The following is a 27,579-nucleotide window of genomic DNA, read 5'->3' as shown; positions in this document are numbered from 1 at the left end:
TTAGCAAGAAGTCTTGTCTTATAAGTCGACTTGGGGTGTCCATTGATACTCTTTAACTTGTACACCCGTTTGCATAGTAGAGCCTTCTTGCCACTAGGTAAGGAAACCAAATCCCAAGTCTTATTCTTATGCAAAGAGTCTATCTTAGACTGTATAGACCTCTCCCAAGAGTGACTGTCACCCCTGTGCATAGCCTCATCATAAGTGAAAGGCTCTCCTGTAGCATCTATAACCAAGACATAATGCATCGAGGGTTAAAATCCGTTAGGGGGCGTCTATCTCTAATAGAATGCCACACTACAAGCTCTGTTGCATACCCAGCATTCTGTCCAATATCTTGGCCCTGAGTACCTGCTGCTACTACAGGTTGTCCAACTAGCTGTACGGGAGCTCATGGCTCCTCTTGAAATATAACCCTAGGTATCTCCACTATCTTCTCAGGCTACCTATGCATCTTATCTTCATGGAAGACTACATCATGGCTACGGATGACTTGTTGTGCATGTGGATCCCACAGATGGTAACCCATCTCTCCTGCATCTCCATAGCCAAGGAATATGCATTTAACACTCTTAGTATCCATCTTGTTACGCTTGTCCTTGGGCACATGGCGAAATGCCTCACAATCAAAGACATGTAAATGTGCATAAAGGGAGGCTTTCCTATCCATATCTCCTCTGTAACCTGGAAATCAATGGCACTACATGGCGATCTATTAATGATATGCACGATAATCGTAACTGCCTCAACTCAAAAGTACTGGGGTAGGCCTGGATGGCTAAGCATACTGCAAGCCCTCTCTTGGATGGTGCTATTCATCCGCTCAGCCCTACCATTCTGGGGAGGGATGTAGGGGGCAGTCAACTGACACTTGATACCCCTCTTATCAGATAACTGCTTAAAAGTACCTGAGACATACTCACCCCCATTATCTGTCCTTAGGCTTCCCAGATTGGTTTTCTACCAAAACCAGCCTTCCCTTTATTCATTTGTCACTAAAAGAATAAAGAATAAAGTGACGGTGACTAGCGCCCCACCGCCTACAGTTTGTATGCGCGGGTACTATCAGTGTAATAATACATAGGCAACTAGGCGGAGGCGCCTTTACCCCCAACAAAAAATTGTGTCAAAAGAGGTTTAAATTAAAAAAGAGTTTTATATTTTACTTTTTCTCTTTTCCCTCCCGTTTCTCTCTTTTCCTTTTTCTTCTTCTTTCTCTCTCCTCTCTCTCTCTCTTTCTCTCTCTACTTCTCTTCTTTCTTCTTCTTCTCTATCTATCTCTCTCTCTCTCTTCATTCTCTTTTTAAATTTTTTCTTTTCTCTCTCTTTTAAAGTTTATCTTTCCTCTCCATATAATTCTCTCTCCGTATTCATATTCTCTCTTCTTATTCTTCTTCTTCTTCTTCTTCTTCTTCTTCTTCTCTCTCTCTCTCTCTCTCCTCTTTTTTCCTTTTGTCTTCTTTCTCTCTCTTAAATTTTATCTTTTCTCTCTCTATAATTCACTCTCTCAATTTTCCCTCTCTCTCCCTCTCTCTATCTCTCTCTCCTCTTCTTTCTTTTCTTGTCTCTGTACCTTTCTCTCAGTTTTTATTCTCTCTTATTTTTCTTTTCGTCTCTTTTTCTCTTTCAAGTTTTCTCTTTCTCTCTCTCTCTCTCTCTCTCTCTCTCTCTCTCTCTCTCTCTCCCCTTTTCTTCTCTTCCGCTCTCCCTCTCCCTCCCTCCCTCTTCCTTCTCTCTCCCTCTCCTCATTTTTTCTTCTCTCTCTATTCATTCTCTTTAAATTTTTTTATTTTCTCTCTCTCTCTCTCTTTTAAATGTTTTGCTTCCTCTCTCTATAATTCTCTCTCTTCTTCTTCTCTCTCCCTCTCCCTCTCCCTCTCTCTTTTTTCTCTCTCCATTCTCTTTAATTTTTTTTCTCCCTCTTTTTTAAAGTTTATCTTTCCTTTCTCTATAATTCTCTCACTGTGTTCATATTCTCTATTCTCTTCCTCTTCTTCTTTTTCTTCTCTCTCTCTCTCTCTCTCTCTCCTTTATTTTTCTTCTTCTCTCTCTCTCTCACTCCCCTCTCTCTCCTCTCTTTTCATTTTCTCTCTCTGATATCCTCTTTTTTTCCTTTTTTGTTTTCCTTCTTCTTCTTCTTCATCTTCTCTCTCTCTCCCAAAGTATGTGAAAAACTATGTCAATAAAATTTAAAAGTAAAAAAAGCTTTTCAAAATATTTAATTAAAAGAGAAAGAACAGTTTAAAAATATTTTCTTAAAATTGGAGAAAAATGAGAAAAGAAGAGATGGAAGTTTAAATTTAAAAAATTTAGCTTATTGAAAGACAGAGCGAAACTTTAGATTTAAAAAGAAGTTTGATTTAATTAAAAAAGAAGAGGGAAAAGATAGAGAACCTAGGCCCTACACATGAGAAAGATGGGGGGAAGAAGGGGGTTTTAATTTAAAAAGTGAGGTTTGGAAAAAGGGTAGGTTTGAGAAGCCCTTGAAGATTTAGGAGGGAAACCAAAATAATATAATAATATAGATAATCAATCAGGCCCTCAAGACAAATGAGGAATTGGACTTCCAATGTTTTGTAAACCCAAACGTTTTCTCCTTATCTCATTGATATATTTTCAAGCTTCTCCCAAAAAACCAAAAAGTACATCTCGATCTAGATCGTGATGAAAGAGCATCAGAGTTGCAGAAAACATTGTGCATTTTGGACATAGATCCTGATGAAGGAGCATTAGTGTTGCAGGTCGAAGGATCTACAATGGCTGCACGGGATCTACACTTGTTCCTTCTCCAGCATCCAAGCTACAGACATGGCGCTCGTAGAATCCACCTCCCAATCAGTTCTGTTCCCGACTTTATCTGTCCCAGCTAGAGTTTGAGCTTGGGTTTCACCAACCTGATCTAGGGCCTCAGTCTTCTCATCGGCCTCTACAGCATCGCCATTAGCAAGCTGCTCCTGCTTTCTCGAAGGCGACTCTGCAGAAGACACTGGAAACAGAAAAGAACCATCTTGTCCAAGCTTCACCTTGACGGTTGTGCAGAATTAACTACTTTAAAACGACAAAGCTTAAAGAGATAATAATTCGACAAATCTCTTGCAAGCAAGCGTCATGCTATTCCTTGTAATCTATGTGTACGCGTATCATGCTAGTGGTTTGGTAGAAGGCCCCTCGCAGGAGGGGAAGTGTTTGATTGGTGGGTCAAAGATTTTATATTACATTATGTGCTATCAGGCTAGTGGTTTGGTAGAAGGCCTAGGCCTGTTGAAGATCTTATATAACATAAATGGTATAATTAAAGAGGTCAAGTGTCGACGCTCTGATCTGCTGCTCTTTTATAGGTAAAGTTTCGAGCCACCATGACAAAGACGCCGAGGTTGGCGAGGCTAAGCAGAGCGAGAAGGGCGTAGAAGTAATCGAGGTGGCAGCGGTTGAGGTTATCGACGAACCAGCTGGTGCCACCGAGGCGGCTCGTGATGGCATCGACGGCGGAGATGAGGAAGCTGCTGAGGTAGGCGCCGGCACCGCTGGTGAGGAGGTAGACGGCCATGCCGAGGCTGCGCATGGAGTCGGGCACCTGGTCGTAGAAGAACTCCTGCTTGCCCACCACTGTGAAGACATTCGACACGCCCACCAGAACGTATTGCGGTACCAGCCACAGGATGCTCATAGGCAGGGCCGCCGACGGGTCGTCAACCAGCCCGTTCACCCGCGCCACGTGGAGCCTCGCCGCCTCCGTGGCAGCCGCCAGCCCCATGCACACGGCCGTGAGCCCCATTCCCACCCCTATCCGCTGCAGGAGGGTGATCCCCCTCTCGTTGCCCGTCACGCGTCCCGCCGCCGGGACCAGCACCCTGTCGTACAGCGGCACCGCGACCAGGCACGACAGGGAGCTGAAGAGCTGCATCGACGCCGGCGCAATGGTCACGTCGCCGAAGATCGTGCGGTCCAGGGTGCTGCCCTGGCGCGTGAAGAAGGTGGTGGCCTGCGCGTGGGCGAGGCCGAAGACGAGGGTGGCGAGGATGATGGGGATGATGCGCAGAACCAGCTTCACCTCCTCCACCTGCGTCACGCTGCACAGGCGCCAGGGCTTGATGCTGTGGGTGGACGACACGACGACGATGTTGGGGTCATCGTTCGCGGCCGCCTGGCCAATATGGTCTAGGAGCAGCGGGGCGAGCTCGGTCCCAGCATAGTCCTTGTCGACGATGACGGCCGCTCTGTCGAGGAAGCTGCAAGAGTGGATAGCCCACGTGTCAATTTGTAAGAGGCCTAATGTTTTGATAATTCTAAAAATTTTCAGGGGTTTTCCATACCGGAACTCCTGAGTCCTCAGGAGGCGCCGCCTGCCATGGCGGGAGTGCTCGTCGCTAGGCAGCTCCAGCAGGAGAGACTTATTGCTGTCGTAGGGTGCGCGCCACTTGCGCAGGCTGGCCACCACCACCTGCGCCATCCGGGTGACAGGGCTGCCGCCGGGCGGCCTCCTGACATAAAACGGAGTCCCGCCCACGAAGATGGCCATGGCCGCCATCATGGTGGCGCAGGGGATGCCCAGCCCCCACCCCCAGCCCACGTTGTCCTGGATGTAGACCAGGGCCGTGGAGGCCCCGAGGCTGCCGATGGAGACCGCGAAGAACCACCAGTTGAAGAAGGAGCTCTTCCTCCGGCGCGCCTTGAAGTCCCCCGCCCCCCCTTCCGCCTCCTCGAACTGGTCCGCCCCGAAAGCCTCGAAGCACGGCGTCGTCGCCCCCAGCCCGACCGAGGTCATGTACAGCGCGCAGAAGAAGATGCCGACCTGCCATACCGACGTGGCGCCCTCGTACCATGCCGCACTGCCCCTAGTGACAGCGTACGATGAAGGTCGCAGTGATGGCAACGACACTGCTAGAGTTAACAAGAAGAGCCCCTGCAAATTTTAAACAGAACACAAGGACCTCAGACGTTGTAAAATAAAATATAGCAAGACAATTTCTTCTTTTGATTGAGAAGTTATGCAACCGAATAATATCTAACAATGTCTCTTCTGCAATTCATGTTCATATCCATTGTAATTAATTAACATTCATTTTGCCTTTTATGGTGTAGTTCGTTTCCTCTTTCATTGACATTCTCCTCACGAATATTTACAAGAGCATCTCATTAATGCCCACCAATACTTAAAAGAGCTAATGCCAATGCTAATTGTTCTTTTGATGATGTCACACGAGATGCAACAACAAGGTTTTAGAGCTAGTATATTTGTGTACATAGCAAGAAATAATACTCACAAGGACGTAGAAGATGCATCCCACCACGCTAGTTGTATATCTACCTAAGTAAGCATCGGCCACAAAGCCACCCACAATGGGAACAATGGCATTCGTGCCCTGGAAGTTGTTGATGTCCTTGGCTGCATTTGCAGTACTGATGCGCAACACATTGGTGAGGTAACTAACTAGGTTAGATGCAACCCCATGATGGGAGAACCTCTCCAATAACTCTACCACTGCAATAGTGACACAACAAATGTTTAGTATGCATACCATATGCTCATGTAGACACACGCCATAGGAATCATCAAACATGTTTGTACCTAAGAAAAAACATGATGCACAATAACAAACCTAACAATGAGAGATGATCCTTGATTGATCTCATAATGATTGTACTTAAACATGCATGGATGAGTATGTGCATATGACCTTATAAGAAAAATTATCTTTTACCACACCAAATTACCATTTCATGCATGCATATGTATGCATATAGTGAACATGGAGTATCTCCCAAAGTGTACAATGCACATGCAAATATGTTACACAATCATAAGTGGTTTGCCCTATGCTTGCATGGATGTATGGCTCATCTGTGTTTATTTGTATGTGTGCTTGTGTTCATGCATGAATGCATGCATGTATGTGTGCGCACGCATGCATGCATGTGTGTGTGTGTGTGTGTGTGTGTGTGTGATCACTCTCTCGATCCCATTGGCAAACAATATAAAAGGCTAAGACAACTTGTAAAGGCTTGCATGATTCTAAATTCTAAGTGTCCTTGTCATGTGGTCATTATCTTTCCTTTCCAAGATGAGAGAACATAGTATAATGGTTTTGCATGAGACAAAATTAGAAGCCAGATGCAATGTTGTCACACCATTGCTCAACGTAAATCAACCACACGTTATAGAAAATACATAGATTACATGATTGGGTTACCCTCTTTGATGAATTATGGCCCCACTATGGTGGGTGCTAATGAGTAAGTATTTATTTTATATACTTAGTAAAAAAATAGCCACTAAAGAGATAGTTTGCTTTTGAGATGGTTGCACCATTGCAAAGGTTTTAGCCAAGTAAAAGTTCTTGATTGTATGTTTCAACAATTCTTTCTAATTCACATTACATTTTTCCCTATGTAACTTGGACTCTAAATACTACTTGCTTTTTGTGAAGTTGTAGAGCAACTATTCACAACCAAGTTAGGACAGTTCTTTATCACATGGTTTCTTACCTTACAATACCTACAAATACTTTTACTCTAAGTTTTCTTCTCACCCTTATCAATTGTCTTTGGCTGAGTGGTATTTCATATTTCTCCTCTCACTAGTAGAAAATGTAGCTTTTTCTTACTGTTTTGAATAGCCAAACAAAGCTACTTTATGACATGCATAATGGGCACATTTTGCCATGATTGTTCTTCTTGTGGTAAAATGAATAATGAACTCCTCAAATGACAAAGCATTGGGATTGTCTTTCATCATCAAACAAAGAGTAAACACAAAATTTAATAACAATAATAATGACAATTAAGAACACTCTCTGCAATTTGAAATGTCTAGCAAAAAAAACAATCTGCAACAACTAACAACTCCTTAAGATATTTGATCTTTGTCAAACAACTATCCACGTAGCTCGAGTAAGTTACTCATGAATATATGTGTGCATCAAGTGAGTTCAAAATAAGGTATTTTTAAAATACAAATTTTATACAATTTTTACATACAAAAGGGTGTAATATAAAAGGATTATTTACAAATTGAATAGAAAAGGGTTATGTTTTATTCAAGAAAAATTAACTGATAAGGATATTTATAAATAGGCCTTGAATGCACGTGATGTAGAGGATATAAATATAGTAACTTCCGTGAGCCACGTAGTCACCTTCACCTATCTAGTTACTCTCATATTTGTAACAAAGGTAGCAATACGGGCCTCATTTCCTCGATACAAATATATAAGTGCATCCCAAGCATTTTTGGCTATGTTGCGTGAGTAAATATATGGAGTCATGGTACATTTAACAAATGACACAATCAATGCATGACTTGTGCATCTCTACTATCCCAATGAATCTTCTTAGCAATAGATAGTGGTGCTCTAGCATTAGGTATTGCAAAGGAAATAAAATAAGAAAAATCTTCAACATCTACTATGTTTTCTTTGCTTGCAACTTCCGTAGACCCCAACAAGATATCCTGTTAAAAACTTACACAATGTTCCACAATCCTTTTGCAATCAAAGCATCATGTATCATATAAGATCACAATGGATATCCTCAAGAGTCAATAACCTATACTACATAGAACAACACAAAGTAGATGGTAAAATACCTTACTTTAAAAATATGAACACTATAAATAATTATTTACAAAGGAAAAAATAGCATGCACATCATTGGCAATAGTGCAAATGGAACCCCAAATAAATTTGAATACATATCTACAATACCAAGCCCTTATTTGTATTGTATAATATTAGTCAACTTGCGAATGCTCATCGAATCTCATCTCAATCATAGGAGATTAACCACAAGGTCTTGGCAACTCTAGTCAAGAAGCAAAAGCCTGCTTTGATACTAAATGTTGGATTTAGGATTGCATGAATGCATATATGTATCTTCAAGAAGAAGAATCTTGAGAGCACACCACACTGATTGTATTGAGGAGCATCAAATATCGAAGCTTTACAAGACTAAGTTTACCCTAGAGTAAATGTGGATAAAAAGGTAAGGGAAAAAAACTCCTAATGAGGGAAAAAGTGCTTTGGTGATCCCAAGTGTATTGACACATATCATTATACCATTACATTAGAATCTATATTCATGATCTATTTCCATTGTATGCTCTCACATGGTACTACATCCAAAAGAAAGAAACCAAACTTTTATCAAATGCATAAACTTCCAAACCAAAAAGATGTGATGGTTAATCATTGGACTTATGATCATACAACTGCAAGGGGATGTTAAAATATAGATTTGCTACGATATCTAAGCCAAGCTAAAAGTCTAGGAAAATGTCAAGGTACAATAGTCTAGCTTGTGTCCTTTTCTTTAGTGTTCTTTTGTGTTTGAGGGGGCAATTTTAAGTGTTGTAGTATCTTTAGGGTTTCCTAGAGTTTTAACTACTGTCACTCATATATAGAGGCATCTTATTCTTCACTTCTCAATTTAGCTCTAAGTGCACATTACTTTCTTACTCAAACACTCTATTGTGCATGAATCTAAGGAGTACTTATTATTAGTGATTGCATAATTGAGGAGTCATCATAGTCTAGTCGGTCACATTTTATCATTGGCCTAAATTATTGGATGAGATTGCGTTTAATGTGTGCTTCCATTGTATGAATAAAGAACTTTCAAAATACAATGGAAATGGCAATTGTAAATAGAAGGGAGAAAAGTACTCGTGGGGGAAGGGGTTGTGTTGGTTATGTATCCTTTACATAAGCATGATATGCAAATGAACATGCTACAATGTGTGAATCTCACTGTTAGCTTGAGAAAAGCTTATGCCCATTTCTTGTGAATGAGAAAGCGAACAGCATAAAGTGACTTTTTACCGTTTAGTGGACAATTGTAAAAATGACACAAAGCAAATATGAAGGATTAGGCTATTGGACTCTTAGAGCCTTTACTTTGTAGGCTATTTGGGAGGCAAGATTCTTTGAAAAGACTAGAGTAGAAGTCAAGTGGGAGGAGGTTGCATATCAAGGAAAATGGTTTTGGGGTGTTTGCTTGCAAATTGGGAAAGCTTAGAGAAAGAGATCGGGCAAAGGTCGTAAAAAAGATAAACCTAGGCTCACCCAACTTTTGCATACATGATAGACGTTGCTTAAGAGAATACTATCTTTTTCGGGTCTAAAAGAAATTCCTTGTTGCAAAGAGACAGGGACATGCACCTAAAACAATAGTAACTGAATTTTCCCAAGTCTCTAACACGCGAATTGCAGCGTAAATTTCTCGAGAATTATGGTGCTGATCTCTTTTGCCCAAGTCTGATACAGAAGTCGGAAAAGAGGGAGCCATAATTCTGAACCTCAGATCTCTCCCAACGACGAGGAAGAACTCGATGTCTACGAGAGCTAAAATTCGAGGTTCCATGGCGGAAGGCAGAGAAGCTCTCTCTCTCTCTCTCTCTCTCTCTCTCTCTCTCTCTCTCTCTCTCTCTCTCTGTGTCTAACGATCGACTGAGACAGCAAAGCTCCCTATCAAACACAAAGAGTGAAAACGAGAAACCGGGAGAATTCGAGCACAGAACTCACCGACAATGAAAGAGCACGCCCTCCAGCCTCCCCTGGGCCTCTCCTTCATGGCCTCATGGTCACGATCTGTCGTCGTCTCATCCGTCCTCCTCCGCTTGTGCAGCAGCACCTCCTTCTCCTGCTCCTCCTGCTTCCTCCGGATGGCGTTCCCCATCACCCAGCACAAAAGACAACACCCACAACAACAGTACAGATCACGCGTGGCCACACAAGCTGCCAAGCGCAAGGCCGGTCGGCAGGAGCCATTCTGACAAAGAATGATGATAATAAGGACGACGACGACGACGGCGGCGGTGATGATCTACGGCCATGGTTATTGAGAGAAGGAGGCAGTCATCATGCAGTATTATGAATATGCAGCGGTCCTGCAGTGGTCCTGGCTGTGTGTTATGCGAGAGAAATGTAGTGAGTGGTCACGGCGATGGACCCTACCGACAGCAAGCTGATGGGATCTGTGCAGTGAATGCTTGGTAGGCCGTCAATGGAGGGTCGAGGCATGCTTTTGCCATGGATGAATGGCGTGTTAGCACTCTTAACTTAGGTGGCTCTCTCTCTTTCTCGTTTCTTCTTGCTCTGGCCGTCAGGCAAAGAGACGGGAAGGGGATGGGCTATTCGCCTCGATACAGGCCTTCGCAAATATCGAATTACAAAGGAAAATCCCAAAGGGCCCGTGACCCAAGGGCGCAACTTTTGTCTTTTCTCTCTCCACGGTTTGCGTCAATGTTTGAAGTGGTAAGAGCATTAATGGGAGGTTGATATATTAGTAACATATATTTAATACATTGCTTGAAATAAAATTATATGTCTTTTTATTAATAATTATTTATTAATATAAATAATACATAAAAGTTAATAGATATAACATATAATATTATAGATTGTTGTTATATATTATTGTATATACATAACATATAATACATGTATACATTAACTTATGTATTAATTATTATATATGTATATAATATCTATATATATATATATAATTATTATCCATTAATTAACATATTAATAGTGATTAATTAATAACTAACTTCTTATATAAATGTATCGATAATTGTATATATATATAAGTTAATTAATATATAATAATAATAATAATTTAGATAATAAATCAATGATAATTATATATAATAATTAAGTGTTAATATGTAATATAAATGTTAACTCTACACATATGTATTGATTATAGGTTAACTATAATTTACATAATAACAATTAATAGCTAATGATTAATATGTAATCAATGTATATATGTAGGTGTGGGTCTATGTGTACTATAAATTATACACTCACACACACACTTTTTTTGCATGTTTTCTGTGTCTCCTATGCTCTCTATGTGTATGTGTGTATCTGTGTGTATGCATGTATGCATTTAATAAGTGCATGTCTATTTGTGTGGTCTTGTAAATGTGCATCCTCTCTTCCTTCTCATCATTTTGATTTCCTCTCCTTTCTTTTTCTTCCTATTGTATCTCATCTTTCTTCACCTCATATGTGTGCATGTGTACATATATACAATTGCATGTATATGTATATGTATATGTATACATATATGTATATGTATATGTATATACTAGTGTGAAAATGTGTATCTGCATATGTGTGAATGTGCATGTTTAATAAGTGTGTATCTATTCTCTCTTGTTTGCTCTCTTTATCTCTCCATTTTTTCACTCACTCATATATATTTATGTGTGTATGAGCATGTCTACATATATGCATACATGTGTGTGTGTGTGTGTGTGTGTGTGTGTGTGTGTGTGTGTGTGCATATATTGTTCATGTGTATGTATACATTGTATGAACATGCTCAACCATCTAAATTATCATAATGTTTAATTTAAAAAGAATTCAGCTCTATTTTTATAGTGTATATGCATTTGTGAATGTTTTCAGATTATGTATACATTGCATACACATGTTCGACCATTAAAAAGAAATTTAGCTCTATTTTTATAGTGTATATGCATTTGTGAATGTTTTTAGATTATGTATACATTGCATACACATGTTTGACCATTAAAATATCATATCATTTTATATATCTAAAGACACCTTTCCCGTTTTCATTATTATATCTTATATTCAATTTAGAGAGAGAGAGAGAGAGAGAGAGAGAGAGAGAGTGTGTGTGTGTGTGTGTGTGTGTGTGTGTAAGTGTGTTTAATTGGGTGGGGGAGATGATAAAAAATAAGCATAACTCCAACTCACCCTTCAAGAACAAGCCATCTCTAATTCTTAACAAACTCATTCTCCTTGTACTACAGAGGGTTGGTAGCCTTTTGGTTGGTTCGAGATCCCCAAGGCAAAGCTCTCAATAATATATAGAATATATTTTAGCAGGATTTTTCCCAAACACCATCTCAAAGGATGAAGGTGCTTTTAAGACCATGCACAATAGCTAGGAGGAATTAATCTTGCAAACAGTTAGAACTCTAACACCCATCTCTACTAAGTGGGCAAGCGATGTATTGTTAGCCTTACAAGCTGATCAACTTTCCAGAAGTTGCTTGTAAAATCAACTATTTGTATGGCCCATTCATTGCCTTTCTTTGATTCTCATCACTCATTGAAAATAGCATTTGAGTGTACTCTTTACTAGCTCTAATTCTAGATAGCATTTAGAAATTTTCCATGCCTTTAAAGTAAGGGCACCATTTTCTACAATCTCACTTATAAAGTCACCATTTCATATATTAACATTTTGAATAGAAAAATGGACTCTCTTGGGAACTTTATGATATTTTGACTTATTGGGCAAAAAGCTTTTCACAAGCATTACTCTTCCTTTTCATGTTTGGACCACATTAATTAAAGGGAAATTGAGTAAACTCAAAAGTGTTGGTGCTCAATGTGAGTACTTCTTTTCTTTTTTCCAATAGTAGTTGTCCATATGCTCCTCTATACAAGAGTATATAATAGTCATGAGCTCGAGGTGAGGCTCTAGGACAAAGGTATCATGGGTGTATTAAGGGTCAAGTGGAGTTTCCCATTTTCAAACAAGGACCACATCATGATTAGAACAGTCCACTCCATAATTCACACTAGTATTCCTTGTGCACTACTCTTCATGACACCTTATCACATGAAGCTGCTGCAAAATCAACATTTTGAGGGAGTGAAGTTGATGTTCAACTTTACTTCCTTCACTTTTTCTTCCTCGGGTATGGGAGTTGGGGTTGTCAAGATTGTCGGTCACCCCTTTTTTGACATGGGTTCAAGTTTAGGGGGGAGGAGATAAATCACAATTATATTTTTCGACAACCAAATGGTTAGAAATTACAATTACGGTTTTTAAAGCAAAGTGTTAGGGGGAAAATGTCCCTATTGTGGCAAGAAATTGAGGTTATAAGCACACTTACACACACACACACACACACACACTCTCTCTCTCTCTCTCTCTCTCTCTCTCTCTCTCTCTACCAAGTAGGATTTATTATTTTTGGGTGAAGATCCCCTTCGGAGGGGATGTTAGATTAGGGTATTTGGGATGACAAATCAATCAAAAATTTCAATGCATGAATAGGGTTTTGAGGATAGGGTAGGGGAATGTGTTTTTTAAAATGCCTCAAGTGTTTGACTCACATTATGGTTACATGTAATATATAAGACTTTGTATCATAGCTTTAACTTGTTTATAAAAGTATATCTATTTTACAAAATTGTTACTAACTTGGGGTGGATCCATTTTTCTTTTTGGGGGCATCACTTTATTGGCCCCTTTACCCTATATTGATCTAGCTATACTTTGGTCTATTACTCTTTGCTATCCCTTCCATCTCCCTATCCTCTCTATCGCTTCCTCTTATTCTTCTTCACTTTTCATCAATAACTTTTTCCTATAAGACTCTAGAGAGCATTGGCAAGTAAATATTCTTCTTCTTCATATTCATCTTTGTCATTTTCTTCTTACTTATTTTTTATGTGGTTAGTATTAAAGTACAAGTATATTTACTACAGTATTTTCCTTTCGTAAGCCCTTACTACCATACTTTCCTTTCATAAGCCCTTACAATCACATACATATTTCTATATTGTAAAAAATGTACACATCATTAAAATATAATGTATTAGAATAGATTATAGGGCTCAAAAACATAGTTGGTAAAGCTTTTGTCTACATGATAATTAAATGCTAATTTCATATCATCACATTGGAAACTTATGGGGAACCTCCAAGTACCTCAAGTAATAAAATCAAATGGTTCTCTAAAGAGATTCATTGAATTGATAGAAGAGGCAAGTTGAAATTAAACTTATCTTTAAAGGAATCAAACAAAAAAAATGTTTAAAGACTATTGACTTTAGCACAACAATGTACACTACATAGGAAATGAAAGCAGGTTTCCACATCATGAAAAATTGATTAAAAATCTATACTTAGATGGCTTTATGTGATGATTATACTTTATAATACAATCAATGCCAAGATGAGGACCAAGATCATGCTGGCTCCAAGTACCAAAGTTAGAAAGTCCTTATATAATCTTAATCATGCACTTAAAAATTGCACATAATATAAAAATAATTAGTAAAGAGATAACTTATATGTCTAGCAATGATTATGATAGATTGTCTAACTTTGAGTTATTCATTTTGACTCTTCTACTAGTTATTTCCCAAACTTGGGTATGAGTTGATTGTCTTTTTTATTCTTAGAAGATAAGGTTTCATGTATTTTTTAATAATGTGTTCAAAAAATAATTAAAAAGAAAATAAGTTTTTCACATCTTTCCACAAGGAACTACACTAGCTTATTTAGAAACTTTGTAGCCGCTTTTAAGATGGAATCACTTTTTAACAATTTGACAAATATTACGAAAGCCTCTAAGATTAATAGCATAGGAACATATTTAGAAATCCCATGATGAATATTTTTTCTCTAGAGCAAAACATTATTTCTAGTCTCATTGCATGCAAGGGTTAAAATAACAAGAAGATATGGGAAAAAGTATGCTTGACATCTATACACTATATTATTTTGATTGTAGGTTCGCCAAGTCCCAAATGTATCTTTGACAAGTTGTGGGTGTCTCTTCTTGCAGGGAAGATAGACCCGAACTGCAAGGAACGCACTGACACCCTCCAGCTGCAAATGCAGGAGACGCAGATGGGGATGGAGATGGGGAACTCTCTCTCTCTCTCTCTCTCAGATGGCAGCGGACGGCGGCCTCTCAGCGACTGGTAGCAACGAGGGACTGAGCGACAATGGCAGTAGCGAGGTTGATGGGCGGTGGCGGCAATACGGATGGTAGCGGGAAAAAAATATTCAGTGGACAATGGTGGCAATAATACGAGAGAGAGAGAGAGAGAGAGAGAGAGAGAGGAAAAACTTCAATTAAAAATATTTAAGTTAGATATAAATATATTTATTATAAGTATAAATATGTTTAAGGGGCGAGAGAGAGAGAGAGAGAGAGAGAGAGAGAGAGAGAGAGAGAGAGAGATTACCCTTCACAAAAAAATGTCAGGGTTTTTGAGCCTGTGTGAAAAGAGAGAGAGCATGTGTGTGTGTGTGTAAGTGTGGAAGGAAATTTTGAGAGAGAGAGAGAAGGGGGGGGGGGGGGGGGAGAGGAAGAAGAATTTAAAGAGAGGTAGGGAGAGCAAATGGAGAGAGAGAGGCAGAAAAAAGAGCAGAGAGAAAAGTGAGTGAGATGTAAGAGAGATGAGAAATAAAAGAGTTAGGAGAGAGAAAGAGAGAAGAGAAAAGAAAATGAAGAGAGGACACGGGAAAAAGTGAAAGAAGCAATCACATAGCAACTTTGCTTCCCGCACAACACTTCTAAGAGGCATAACATTTTGTGTGTGCGAAGCACATAAGGGGCACTAGTATTCTTTATAATCATGAGTAGATGCTCACAACTATAGAATATAAAATACAATGATGCCTTATAGTGTAAGTGCAAAAAAGTGAGTATGGTGTTCAAATTAGTCTCGACTCACATATCTCTAGAAAAGTATTCTCCATCTATAGTACGCCTCGAGGAGCGCAAATTTAGGAAAGTGATCTAGCTAAGATGAGAACATATTCATGAGTTGACGTAAACTTTATGTGCTACATAAGGGCATATGCCATCTATGTAACAAGGACTGCAATTATGAGAAATATGACTTTTGATTGCATTGTAGCAAATGCATGACTACTTTTTTCCCACTTATTGGTGATAGGTGTTATTATGGAAATCACATCAAGATGTGACATTGGTAAAAGTTGGATCACATAAAGTTTTCTCAAGGTCTCAAGCTCATTAACATTAATTTGAAAAAAAGAGCACAAAGTTTACCATAAGATGCTTAACACATATGTCTTTGAACTATTACTACAAAGTTGGAAAACCTTTCCCAATATATTGCTTCAAATATAAGATGTATAATTTGAAGCACAATATCACATCCCTTTAGCAAGGGATGTGGCACATCAAGAGAACATATTTTATTTTTTTCTTTGTGGTAGCTGCACTCAATCATAATGTTGTATATCATGTGAAGCATGTAACATTAATTGATCATATATGACTAGTAACCCCTTAAGTGTATATAGTAAGAAAGATAATGGCATCTTACTTTTGGAGTTTATGACTTGACACTACCATAGAAAGCATTGGTTTAAAGTCTTAAGGATCCACAAAAAGCATTGGTTTAAATTCATGACTTGACACTTAATATACAAAGCATTGTTTAAAGTCCTAGAGGGACCCATGATAGGCATTATGCATTGTTTAAAGCCTTGAGGACATAGATATATATATTCAAGCGTTGTAGAGTCACAAATCCTATAAAAGGCTTTCAAATATGTGAGCACTATAAGAACATAATAAGGGCCCCTATAAACTAAAGTTATAAGGACCTTACACCAATATTTTTAAATTTTAGGGCACACTCGCAACCCGTTGAAAACATCCCACCATAATTTTGAGTTAAAGGTTTTTATATTTAGTACTAAATATATGTTTTGTGAGAAATTGCACACACACACATACACATATGATGAGAGAGAGAGAGAGAGAGAGAGAGAGAGAGAGAGAGAGAGAGAGAGAGAGAGAGAGAGAGAGAGAGAGAGAGAGAGAGAGAGAGAGAGAGGTAATATCATACAAGTAGTTCCTTGCAAAATACACAAGTTTTGAACCAAAAATGGGGTGGTAACGAAATTAAATGAAAAAGGTTATGAAATCACATTGCCTTTCATCATAATATTAGAGGCCAAGTACAAAGGTTCAGAGAAGTTGAAATTTCTATTTGACCACACAAATTTGATTATAAAGATAATAACTACAAGGAGTTTTTACAAAACCATGCCTTATGGCTCTAACATGCTAGGATTAAAATAGATCAAGGATAGATCAGTTAATCAAAGTAAACAATAAGACTTTCTACCAAATAAATGTATCTTTATTATAAAAATTTGAATAGTATAACATTTGATAAAAACGTTTACAATTTACTCCATGATGCTATATTTTTACTAAATATATTAGTTATCTATTAGACATTTGATAAGAATGTTTAAAATTTTTCCATGATGCTATAATTTTACTATATAGTTACTAAAAGTTGAATAGTATGACATTTTATAAGAATGTTGACAATTTGCTCCATGATGCTATATTTTTACTAAATAGATTAGTTATCTACCAGATGTGTGTGCATTCATGTGTGCATCACTATAAGATATAGGCCACATATCGACGTTTAAAGCGATGCAAATATTCATAAAAAAATTTGCCCCCTGTCATTGCTAAAAGTCTTGGTATAGGCGTCTCTACAAATCCATCGCAACAAATAGCGGCACTTTCTGACACATATATTGACTCGGATAGCAACGTGTGGCACTAAAAAAACCATAGACATAAATAATGATGGTTTTACAAAGGGAAAAAAATTTTGTGCACTGAATAATATTCTATAAAGTAATTACATATTGAATTCACAATCGTCATCAAGACATGTCCAAAAACTACATAAAACTAGAAGACTGATAACTCATAAAATAATTACAAGACTAATGATGACAACTCATAAAACTACTTGTCACCATGGAGAGGAAAGTCCAAAACAAACATGGAAATGTATCTATAAATATCACAAAATATGATTTTATACAAAGGATGATAAATATATCTAAGGAATGCTACATGGAAAAAGCCTGCATGGATCATAGGACCAAAAAAGAAAATGATATGCGCTCCATGAATCCAAGCGCATACTACAGCTCCTCGCTATACGAAAGCTCGTCCCGATGCAATGGAGCATCAAATGAACTCTGCAAAATAAACAACCAAACATTAATCCACAATACATAATGCATCACAAAAAGACTAATGACTGCAAACAAGAAAGAGCATGAGAGCGAGGAGTAGAACTAGACGTGGGCTCATAGTATTTACATCTCCGCAACACCTCCCAAAACCACTGCCTCTATTCGGGGCTAGTCTAGAGTGTCGACTCCACCTAGTATTGGAAATTGAAGCATCGAAACAAACTGAGGTAGACCTTGTAAAATGGCCAGACAATGACCGCGACAACTCTTGGTCAGCCATATCTCTAAAGCGGGCCATTTGATCCGGAGACATACACATGAAGATCTCATGTAGCTCCTCAACTATCATCCCTCAACTCATCATGCTCTCTTGGTATCATTAAAGGTAACCTGCACAGTCAGAAAATGATATTAGCATAATCAATATAAGGATTTAGGTAAAGCACAATAACATAAATCTGTAAAAAGGGATGATGATTAAAATGCATATACTAAAGTACTCTTAAAAGTGAATTATGAAGGAATTGAGCAAGCAAACACAAATGCGATTGGCCTATGGCTCCATATCAAGCTTGTGGAATAGCTCGATATATCACTAGAAGGTCTATACATAGGTCTCCACAGAAAGAGAAGTCCACTTCATTCTCGATAAATTCCCAGCCTCTTGTCTCTTCGTCTACGTTACCCTTGCATGTCTCCTTTGCACGCAAAGAGGAGTCCGCTTCACATATAAGTGTGGCACAAAGAGTAAATCAACATTTGTGACTGTTTCATCATGGAAAATTTAACAAAAAAGGTCATGCACCTATTCACAATGACCTAGTAAGATAAACATGTTGCATAGATCATTCTATCTTTTCTCAGAATCTATCTCTAAACATTGAGATGGATCTTGTCGAACAGTTGCCCTAGCTCCTTCCAATACAACTTTAAATCATTGTACATCGAATATGATCATGGAAAAGCTACAGTGATTCACGGAGATAACACTCTGCAAGTTGTCAAAATACTCCATCTCATCTACAATAGTATTTGGATTTGTGGCCCGTCGTCATCGGTTCTCTTGCTCGAACTTTGCCATGGCACCACAATCTATTGTGGAGTGCATTTTGTCAACGTGCTCAACACGAAAATGTCACCTGCGTGACCACACCACACTGTAGATTTTTTACTGTGCACTAAAATGTTTCGGTTAGTTGTTGCGCATAAAATCTAGATATGACAACAAAGAAAGCATGTGGTCACCTTCGGCACCATCCATACTTTTTTCTACCCCATTTTCAACCACATCTCTGTTAGTCTATCATCGTCCTTTAGCATCCATATCATACTGTTCTCTAAATCCACCACTGGTAGCCACTCCGAAATATGTACTAATGCCTCCGACACTAGCTAACCTTCAGCCATACTACCTTCTGGTTGAGCTCATTGTCACACAAAGCCCTTTAGGGTTTTCATGAAGTGCTCTAAGAAGAACATCCATGGACTATGGATAGGTCCCGCAATCTCCACTTCATCCACGAGATGTACTAGGAGGCGAGTTTGTATCGTGAGCATACTTGTGGACAAGTACCTCCCAAAGCGATAGACCGTCTCCACTACTCCCCGTGCAGATTCAATAGAGGATGTTTGATCTCCTTCTGTGAGATCCATTTCACTAAATTCGACAACTTATAAATTATTGAGTATATTTTTGGATTGAGACACCCCACAATCATGATCAATAGTACGAACTGCCATAAATTTAAAGCATTACAAACATTGGATTGACACAAAATAGTGAAATATTGAGGTTACTTGCTATTAAAGCCAGGAAAAACTTAGCATATCTTGTGCCAATCATGGGATTTCTATCATGTTAGTTTGTCATCTTTAAAAAATCAGAATTGAGGGAATGCATCATATCCATCGAGGTGTGGATAGACTTGATAATTTGCTCCACCATGTGCTCTTCTTTGGTGGACAGGACCCAAGGAGCACGAGCTAGTTACAATCGACCATCAAAGGTCGACAAAGTGTCACTTCAAATCCATTCATTCCCCTACAATGTCTCTCTTTGCTGTGATATGGTCCCACAATAAGCTACCCACATTCTTAAAAATATACATGATAGGATCCAACAAATGATTGATTTGTAAGTGGATCCAATATGGCAACCCATAGAAAACTGAGAACCATCACATTCCACTTGGATGTGACTCCTTATGGACCATTTTCAACTCGTACCAGCTTTGGGCATTCATTCGTACTAGGAGGTCATCCGAGAAAACCTTCCCTTAGTTCATGACCCTTCGACAACAAGATAGCGGTGTATCCGTAATATACCATCTTCTTTGTGGTCCGTGACCTTGGTGGAAGTCTAACTATGGCCCACATAATGGACGTGCATAATAACATGAGGTAACCAAACCTGTCACAATATCCCTATCTAGTCAACACAAACTTGAACGAGCATGAGCACTCTCTGAATCCCAAAAAGTCATGCATGGTCCACATAAGAATGACTCATATATTGCAGACCGCTGATCATCATGCTTGCTCATGTCTTCCATAGTGACCCCCTTCTTCCACAAAATCTTGAGCTTATCAACTAATGGATGGAGGTAGACATCCATGTTCTTGAGACTTTATAGCACCTAAGAATGAGCAAGCTAAGAATCAGGTGTCCTTTCTTTTCGTATAAAGCCATGGCGGGATGTTGTAGTTTATAAGGACTGCAAGCCACACACTATAAGAAGTTGAGTCAAGACCAAATGGATTCACGCAATCCATAGCAAGAATGAGCCGAAGATTCCTTGGCTCTCATGCAAAGCCTGAAAAGGTGGAGTCAATGTGGCTCCATGTATATGAATCTATTGATATTCGTTGGACTCCATCATGGATCCATTTTGTGCATGCCACATTGTCAAGCTTGCCATGCTTGACATACAAAACATGTGATGTATATGTGGTATAAGTGAAAAGTGTCTAAGAATCTTCTAAGGGATGGTTTACCCTTGCAAGTCCTATTGAAACCTGTAAGCACCACACTACAAACATGTCTCCATAGTCTCATAGTCTCCTCGAAATAGCACACAATCGTTGACACATGCATGAATGCTATTATGGTCCATGCTAAGCTTTCATAACACCAAGCATGCAACATCAGGAGACTCATGGACCATGTTTCTAGGTGGCAATATGTGATATTTTAGAAACCTAAAAAAAACCAAGAACCTTTGAAGAGCATAAAAAACGTTTTTATAATGGAGTGAAAAACAAAGGAGCATAGTATGCACCTAACAACTCAGTCACACTTGCATTACTTCATCCGTACTTTGCCTGCACACTTAAGAGCACAAGTAGCATCTTTAAGCGAGATACTCAGTACCCATCATACAATAATATGGTCACTTTCTCTCTCAGTGGATCAGATGACTCGCATCCGTGGGCAGTAATGCATTGATCATTACCTCTATCTTAGGCTCCAAGATTGGAGGAAGGTCCAAAAGGTCCACCATCTCTTCTGGTATCAAGGGTGTAGTTAGTGGCGTGCCCTCCAATGGGTTTATTGGCTCAAGCACTCCATCCATCACACACCCACAAACTCTTCTAACGGGCCACAATAGGTGCATTCCTTGGGATGGTGTGCCACCTCTCTATAGACATTTTTAGGGCACATCTAATATTACTGTATATGATATTCAATTACAATGTGAATGTAAAGCATGATTGATATACACTTTTCTTACCATTCGCTCAAAATTTGAGATTTCTTGGTCAATGATCTCTGATTAAAACTCGTTGATGCATCATAGCCAGGTGGTCTATAGACAAGCAACACTTTCGTCTAATTGTCAACTTGCATGGGACACGTTGATTAAGATGCACCTCACAATCTTGGATGTCACAACTATCATCCTTGTCCATTTCGTCTATGTTATGATAGACAAATTGCTTTTGTTTTTTATATTTCACTCCATTCCTTTTCTCTCCCCCTCTCTATTTCTCTCCCCACCCCTCTTTCTCTCTTGGAGGAGTAGAAAGGTATTAGTAAGCAATAACAGGCTACTAGCATACAAGGAAAATGAGTTGCGGTAGAAAATAGGAGATGGTGCAAAATGGCAAACCAACAACAACGACTTGGTTGACATGTGGTGGTGCTTAGCACATATGCGATAGTATCTTGTTAAATACAATAGTAGGTAGGTACATTGTGTGATATACAGGTGTGGCATGTTTACACACACACGAGAGAGAGAGAGAGAGAGAGAGAGAGAGAGAGAGAGAGAGAGAGAGAGAGAGAGAGAAATAGAGAGAGAGAGAGATAGAGATAGAGAGAGAGAGAGAGTGTGTGTGTGTGTGTGTTACCGTCAGATGAACAAGGTGGAAAATCTGGAAAAGCTAAAGCCGAAGACAAAGGCCAAGGCAAAGTGAAACGGAAGACGAAGGCGCGCCAAGAAAAATCTAAAAACACAAGAAGTGCATACAAGTCCTAAATAAGGGAAAAGGTGCACAAGGAAAAACGTAAGTCAATACTTTTGTAAAAGAGCGCAAGCGCATCATGATTTAATTTAAGGAGCACCGGGCTCTCACCTGTGCAATTTATAAATATAGACGGTCAGTGGAAAGGAAGCTAGGAAGATAGAATGACAATGAAAAAAAGGGCCTAGGCCACGGTCAGCCATGTAAAAAAGGGGATAAGGGGATGACTGCCCAAAATGGATTTAGGGTTTTGTATATAAAGTGGAAAAGTGAATGAGAATCTCATTCTTGTGTGTGGCCAAAGCTTCTTCTTCTTCTTCTCTTGTTTCTTGCCTTCTTGCTTGTGCTTGAGTGAGGGATTGAGGGAGTGTGAGGGAGTGAGTATGTGAGAGTGAGGGATCGTGGAGAAGAAGCTCCCCATCTTCTCTCTTCATCTTCTCTTCCTCTCTTCTCTTCTCTTTTCTCGCGCGGCTATGGAGGATGGAGCTTGACAGAGAGGGCTTGAGGTTGCTTGAGCTTGCCACAAGGATCGTGGAGCTACCGAAGTGCAAGAGAGAGGAGGGAACTCGATCGAGCATCAAGGTAAGCTCACTACACTCGTAAGGTAGGCATTGCGCGTCGGCTATGTGAGAGGTAGCCATGGTCGCTCGGCTTGAAACGCTTGATCAATAAGTGGTTCGTAGGTCTCGGGGTAGAACTTCATAGCTCCTCTTCATTTTGGTTCCATTGCCGAGACCTCAGAATCGAGCCTCGAGCACCGTGCGCATTGAATTGAGCATAGAAGTAGGGTTTGCAGCCCGAATTGGTGCTCGAGATAGTTAGGAGATTTAGGATGTTTTAATCCTTGGAGCAAGTAAGTATTTTGATTTGTTGTTGAATATTAGAGTAGGACCATCCATCTCCATCTCTGTTTTTTATTTTTGTTGCATTAGGTTCATATTAGGATAGGAAAAATAAGGAAAACAAAAAGGGTTCTGCTGCTGCTGGAAACACGAAAATAGGGGCACAAATTCAAATTTCTGGTTGGAAGAGTGTGAGGGATTAGCTTCTGAGGTTACAGCAGGCTGGGATGAGGCAATAAGAGGCCCATGGAACCAAGAAAGACCACATTTGACATTCTGCTTTGTGAGAGAGAGTGAGCTTGAGAGCCAGGGAGAGAGAGAGAGAGAGAGAGAGAGAGAGAGCTGTAGGGAGATCCTTGGAGTGCCATTGGATTCGAGCACCACAGTGATTCCAGGTATGTCTAGCATTTCCTTGTAGTATTTTGCACCTATCTAGAAGGCACTGGATGATTCCATGAAGTAGACGCTGAGCTTGAGTCATTGCGCGCAACCCGCGGGTTGTCGTCTCCACAGTTGGACCAACCCGTCCGATTCCCAGAATCGGACCACCCGATTTCTCGAGTTGGACCGTCCGACTGCAAGAATTAGATCATCCGACTGCGAGAATCGGGCCATCCCGTCCAACTGCGAGAATCTGACCACCCCGTCTGACTACGAGAATTGGACCACCCTGTCCGATTAGGAAAATCAGACCAAAGTAGAAATCAGACTGTCCGATTTTCACAATCGGACCACCCTGTCCAATTTTCACCCTGTCTGATTTTCACAATCGGACCCCACCCACAATCGGACCACCTCATAATCGGACCACCCTGTCCGACTAGGGAAATTGGACCAAAGTAGAAATCAGACTGTCCAATTTTCACAATCAGACCAGCCCATCCAATTCCCAAAATCGGACCACTTCACCAGAACTTAAAATAGAGGGTTTTTAAACCTGCCTGATAGTCCTGGCTAACTTGTTCATATCTCTGACCCCTTGGAAACCCAATTTAGCCCTTAGAAGCCAGAGACCAGACCGGATAACCGAGGATTCACCCCAAACAGCTAGAATTGAGTGGACCAAATTTAGAACTTGACTTGACTTTCGATAACCAACCAACCAACCCTGAAGTAGAATAGAGAACGCAGCATGGACTTTTAGTAAGACCTTAGATCAGCCAGAACCTGCACTTAGAGCCATATCAGGCTATGAATGTGAGGGGAAGAGTGGAGTTTGCATTGTGCATTTCCTGCATCCGCACCTCACTTTTGACTTTATCACCAAAGGTGCACTACAAGAAAAGAAAAAGCCTGTTTTCGCACTGAGCACTAGAAAGCACAAAGCACAACTTGTGAATAAGATTGACAACTGCTTTCAATAACAAGGAGCTCATCAGGAGATATAATAACATCAAGGAACCCACTATTAGGAGAAGATCCCAAAACATAGTTGGGTGCATGAGAGCCCCATTAGTAGGACCTTAAGAGGACACGAAGATCCAGAAGGTGACAACATAGAGGATGGGACGCTGCCGGAGCTACTCAAATTGATCGACGACCTTGTTGTGGAAGCTTTCACTCAACCACCAAGACCCACGGACCGCTTATTGTTTCAAGCGTTCCAAGCGAGCTCTAATGGCTATCTCTCACCTAGCCGACGTGCCGGTGATCCTACGAGTGTAGTGAGCTTACCTTGATGCTTGATCGAGTACCCTCCTCTCTCTTGCACTCTGGTAGCTCCATGATTCTTGATGCTAGCTCAAGCATCCTCAAGCCTCCTCCATCTCCAAGCTCCATCCTCCATAGCCGCGTGCGCAAGAGAAGAGAAAAGAAGAGAAGAGAAGAAGAGAAGAGGAGATGGTGAAGAGCTTCACCCTCTTGATCCCTCATTTTCAACTTTATATACAAAGCCCTAAATCATTTTTGGGCGGTCATCCCCTTTTCCCTCTTTTACATGGCCGACCGTAGCCCAGGCCCTTTTTCCCATTTCCCACCATTCTAATTTATCATATTCCCAACTAATGCATACACTTTGCACAGGAGCGAGCCTGGCACTCTTTTACAAAGATTCGGGGGCGCTTTCGCATTTTAATTCTTTTGTTGCCTCGGGCCGATACCGAAGCTTCCTGAGGGTCGTGCCCGAACATTTGAATTTTTCAGAGAGACTGGCTCCCGGTCAAGGTGCCTTTTTCTGCTTTTATCCTGCGTCTTTTTTGTTTTTTTCATTTTTTTCATTTTTCGCTCCTCTGTGCTGCGGGAACACGGTAACATTACTCCCCTCCTAGCCAAGTGCCAGTCCCATGGCACTGCGCTGGGACATAGTGGCTAGTTAGGTTGGTTGCTGGGCGGAACAGGTAGGTGGGTGGTTGGGGGAATGATAGGTGATGGAGGTTGGGGATGATGACCAGGAAAGATTCCGGCGTGCTTTAGGCTCCATGAAGAAACTCGGCATCTTTCACACTGTTGTGGTGCCCCTTATGTAGCCGGTCATCTTTTGAGTATCAGAAATGCTTGAAGCAATAAGCAATCCCTTAGGAGGATGGTATTGGAGGGATTTATTCTGGATAAATCCCCCGAAGGCTGTTTGTCTTGAAAACCCGTGGCTTTGATTGAAGATCCTTGTCTTTGAGTTGAAAGTCTTCAGTTTTGAGTTGAAGGTCTTTATGCTTGTGGAATCAATAAGCGATCCGTGGATCTTGAGGCATTGGGCATGGATCTTTGGACGATGAGGTTCCAAGATCTATGCCAATGGCAGTTCTACCTTGACTTGGTTCGATCATGGTGGCCATCAGCAGGCAGATGGTTGGATGCCGGCGCATGAAAAGAAGTTTGGGTCATTAAAGGGCGCCGTGGGTGATCTTCTTCTGCGGGTATCCATTTCTTGAGAGTCGAACATAACCTGCAAGAAAAGTTGTGCACTCCCTAAGGGTTGTGTCTACTCGCCGTGTAGTGTGTGGTGCTCGTGGCAGTGGAAATGGGAGATGGGTCTAACCTTGGGTAAGCCCTTGGTAACGTCCCACACTTGAGGACCCAGTTCGTGCTTCGTTGGAGGTGCGGGGCGAGTCTTAGGGTGACAGGTCTGAAAGTCCTGCCCTTGATGTGCCCTAAGCGTAAAGTGGGGGAGGGGGCTAGGGAGAACCCTAGGTGCAGTGACTGTGGTGCTTCTCTCTCTTTTTCTTTTTTGTAATGATACATAGGCCTAATTGTCTTGATCGGAATGAGGAGGAGAAGGGGGTCGGATAGACTTGCTCAAAAACTGGTGACTTTGCATGTAATCTTTCAGATTCATGCGTACATGAAGGGAGGTGGTGGAGAGGAAGGGGTGGTTGCATCTAGTGAATTGGCTGTCGTTCATGTCTTCTACGAGGGCTAGGCAAAAAGAGGGAAGGAGACTAGCCCTCATCATGAGACGAGCCATGGCGCAGTTATCTATAGCATTAGGGTCAAAGAATAGGGGAGGCAGGCCGCGCTCTTGTGGAGTCGGGTCCTGCTTAAGAAGTAGCCTAAGTAACCTAAGATAATTACAAGTGGTTATAAAAGCGGGGTCAGGACATGAGGAGAAGTCCGCAAGGAAGCACATCATAGACTCGTCTAGGCTTTCTGCAGTAAAAATAAGGGCGTGCTCAAAGGATACTACAGTGGAGTTATAAATAATGGGAAAGTCATACCACCCGTGGAGGGTGGCATCAAAATCTACCCCTACCCTTCGAGGGTATGCCATGTAGGTAGGGTCGTTCCGCTCGAATGGCAGAGTATTACAAAATGCCATCCAGGCAAGCATGCTTATGTCACATACTCACCTCCTCCACAAGGGTTGGCTCTTGTAGTTTTGTACAATGTGGGGGATTTCAAAAACCTTATCTTGCCAGTAGTCGGCCGCTTTTGTGCCCCAAGAGGTTGGGGTCTTTTCTCGCTCTTCCAGCCATTTTTTCCCCAACGGGCCACCGACTGCGATTACCTCGTCCATCACTTTGGGTGGCAGGACCCTCCACAGACTGTTGGGTAGGAGGAAACTGAAGGGGAATGGATCATTTCCTAGTTCCTGTACCTCCCACACCACCAGTTCTGCGTGGAATCCTGCGGGAAGATCATCTGGGCACAGAGGGAGAGGTGCGGACAGTAGCACGGCTGGCTTGGCTCTCAATTTTTGTTTGGCCTCCTCCACCAGCTTTTTGCATCTTTCTTTAGAGATGGCTTTTCTTTCTGCCCAGCTGGGTCCCCTTGTGGCGGCGGCAAGGGGGGTTGTGGGACTACGTCTTCCCTGAATCGATTCACATCGATTTCCAGCTCTGCTTCTTCCCCCTGCCGTTCTGCATGTGCTACTTCTTCCTCGAATCCGAGGGCGTCTATCTCTTGGGGGTTAGGCCGGCCAGCATTAGGTATTTTCGCTGTTCATCCTCCGCAGGTAATGGTGGCATCTGCAGTCCAGCGTGTAGGGCTCTTCTTGCCATGCCGAGCTTTCTTTGCATTGCCTCCAGTGGCTCTCCTTGCGCTATGTGTGTGGTGTCCAGGA

At 40.8% G+C, this 27,579-nt stretch overlaps 1 protein-coding gene across 1 annotated transcript; it reads right to left on the bottom strand.

Annotated features, from left to right (window-relative positions):
- Nucleotides 1-2,509: 2,509 nt before the first annotated feature.
- LOC148010271 (protein NRT1/ PTR FAMILY 5.4-like) lies at nt 2,510-10,154 on the bottom strand. The gene is made up of 4 exons (XM_087672356.1): nt 9,519-10,154; nt 5,265-5,482; nt 4,314-4,903; nt 2,510-4,229 (listed from the first exon to the last, which is right to left on the bottom strand). The coding sequence occupies exons 1-4, from the start codon at nt 9,670-9,672 to the stop codon at nt 3,302-3,304; spliced, it is 1,890 nt and encodes a 629-aa protein (XP_087528482.1). The 5' UTR covers nt 9,673-10,154; the 3' UTR covers nt 2,510-3,301.
- Nucleotides 10,155-27,579: the final 17,425 nt, after the last annotated feature.

Source organism: Lygodium microphyllum, chromosome 30, assembly GCF_053477565.2.
Source record: "Lygodium microphyllum isolate KBCC chromosome 30, Lygodium_microphyllum_v1.1.10, whole genome shotgun sequence".
Taxonomy (NCBI): Eukaryota; Viridiplantae; Streptophyta; class Polypodiopsida; order Schizaeales; family Lygodiaceae; genus Lygodium; species Lygodium microphyllum.
The sequence above is the reverse complement of the archived record's forward strand: the minus strand, read 5'-3'. Positions and strand labels throughout refer to the sequence as shown.

Coding starts and splice junctions, on each gene's coding strand:
- LOC148010271 (XM_087672356.1), bottom strand. CDS start 9,672: ATGGGGAACGCCATCCGGAGGAAGCAGGAGGAGCAGGAGAAGGAGGTG. Junction 5,483..9,518: donor GGCGTGCTCTTTCATTGTCG/GTGAGTTCTGTG, acceptor TCACTATTGCAG/TGGTAGAGTTATTGGAGAGG. Junction 4,904..5,264: donor GATGCATCTTCTACGTCCTT/GTGAGTATTATT, acceptor TAAAATTTGCAG/GGGCTCTTCTTGTTAACTCT.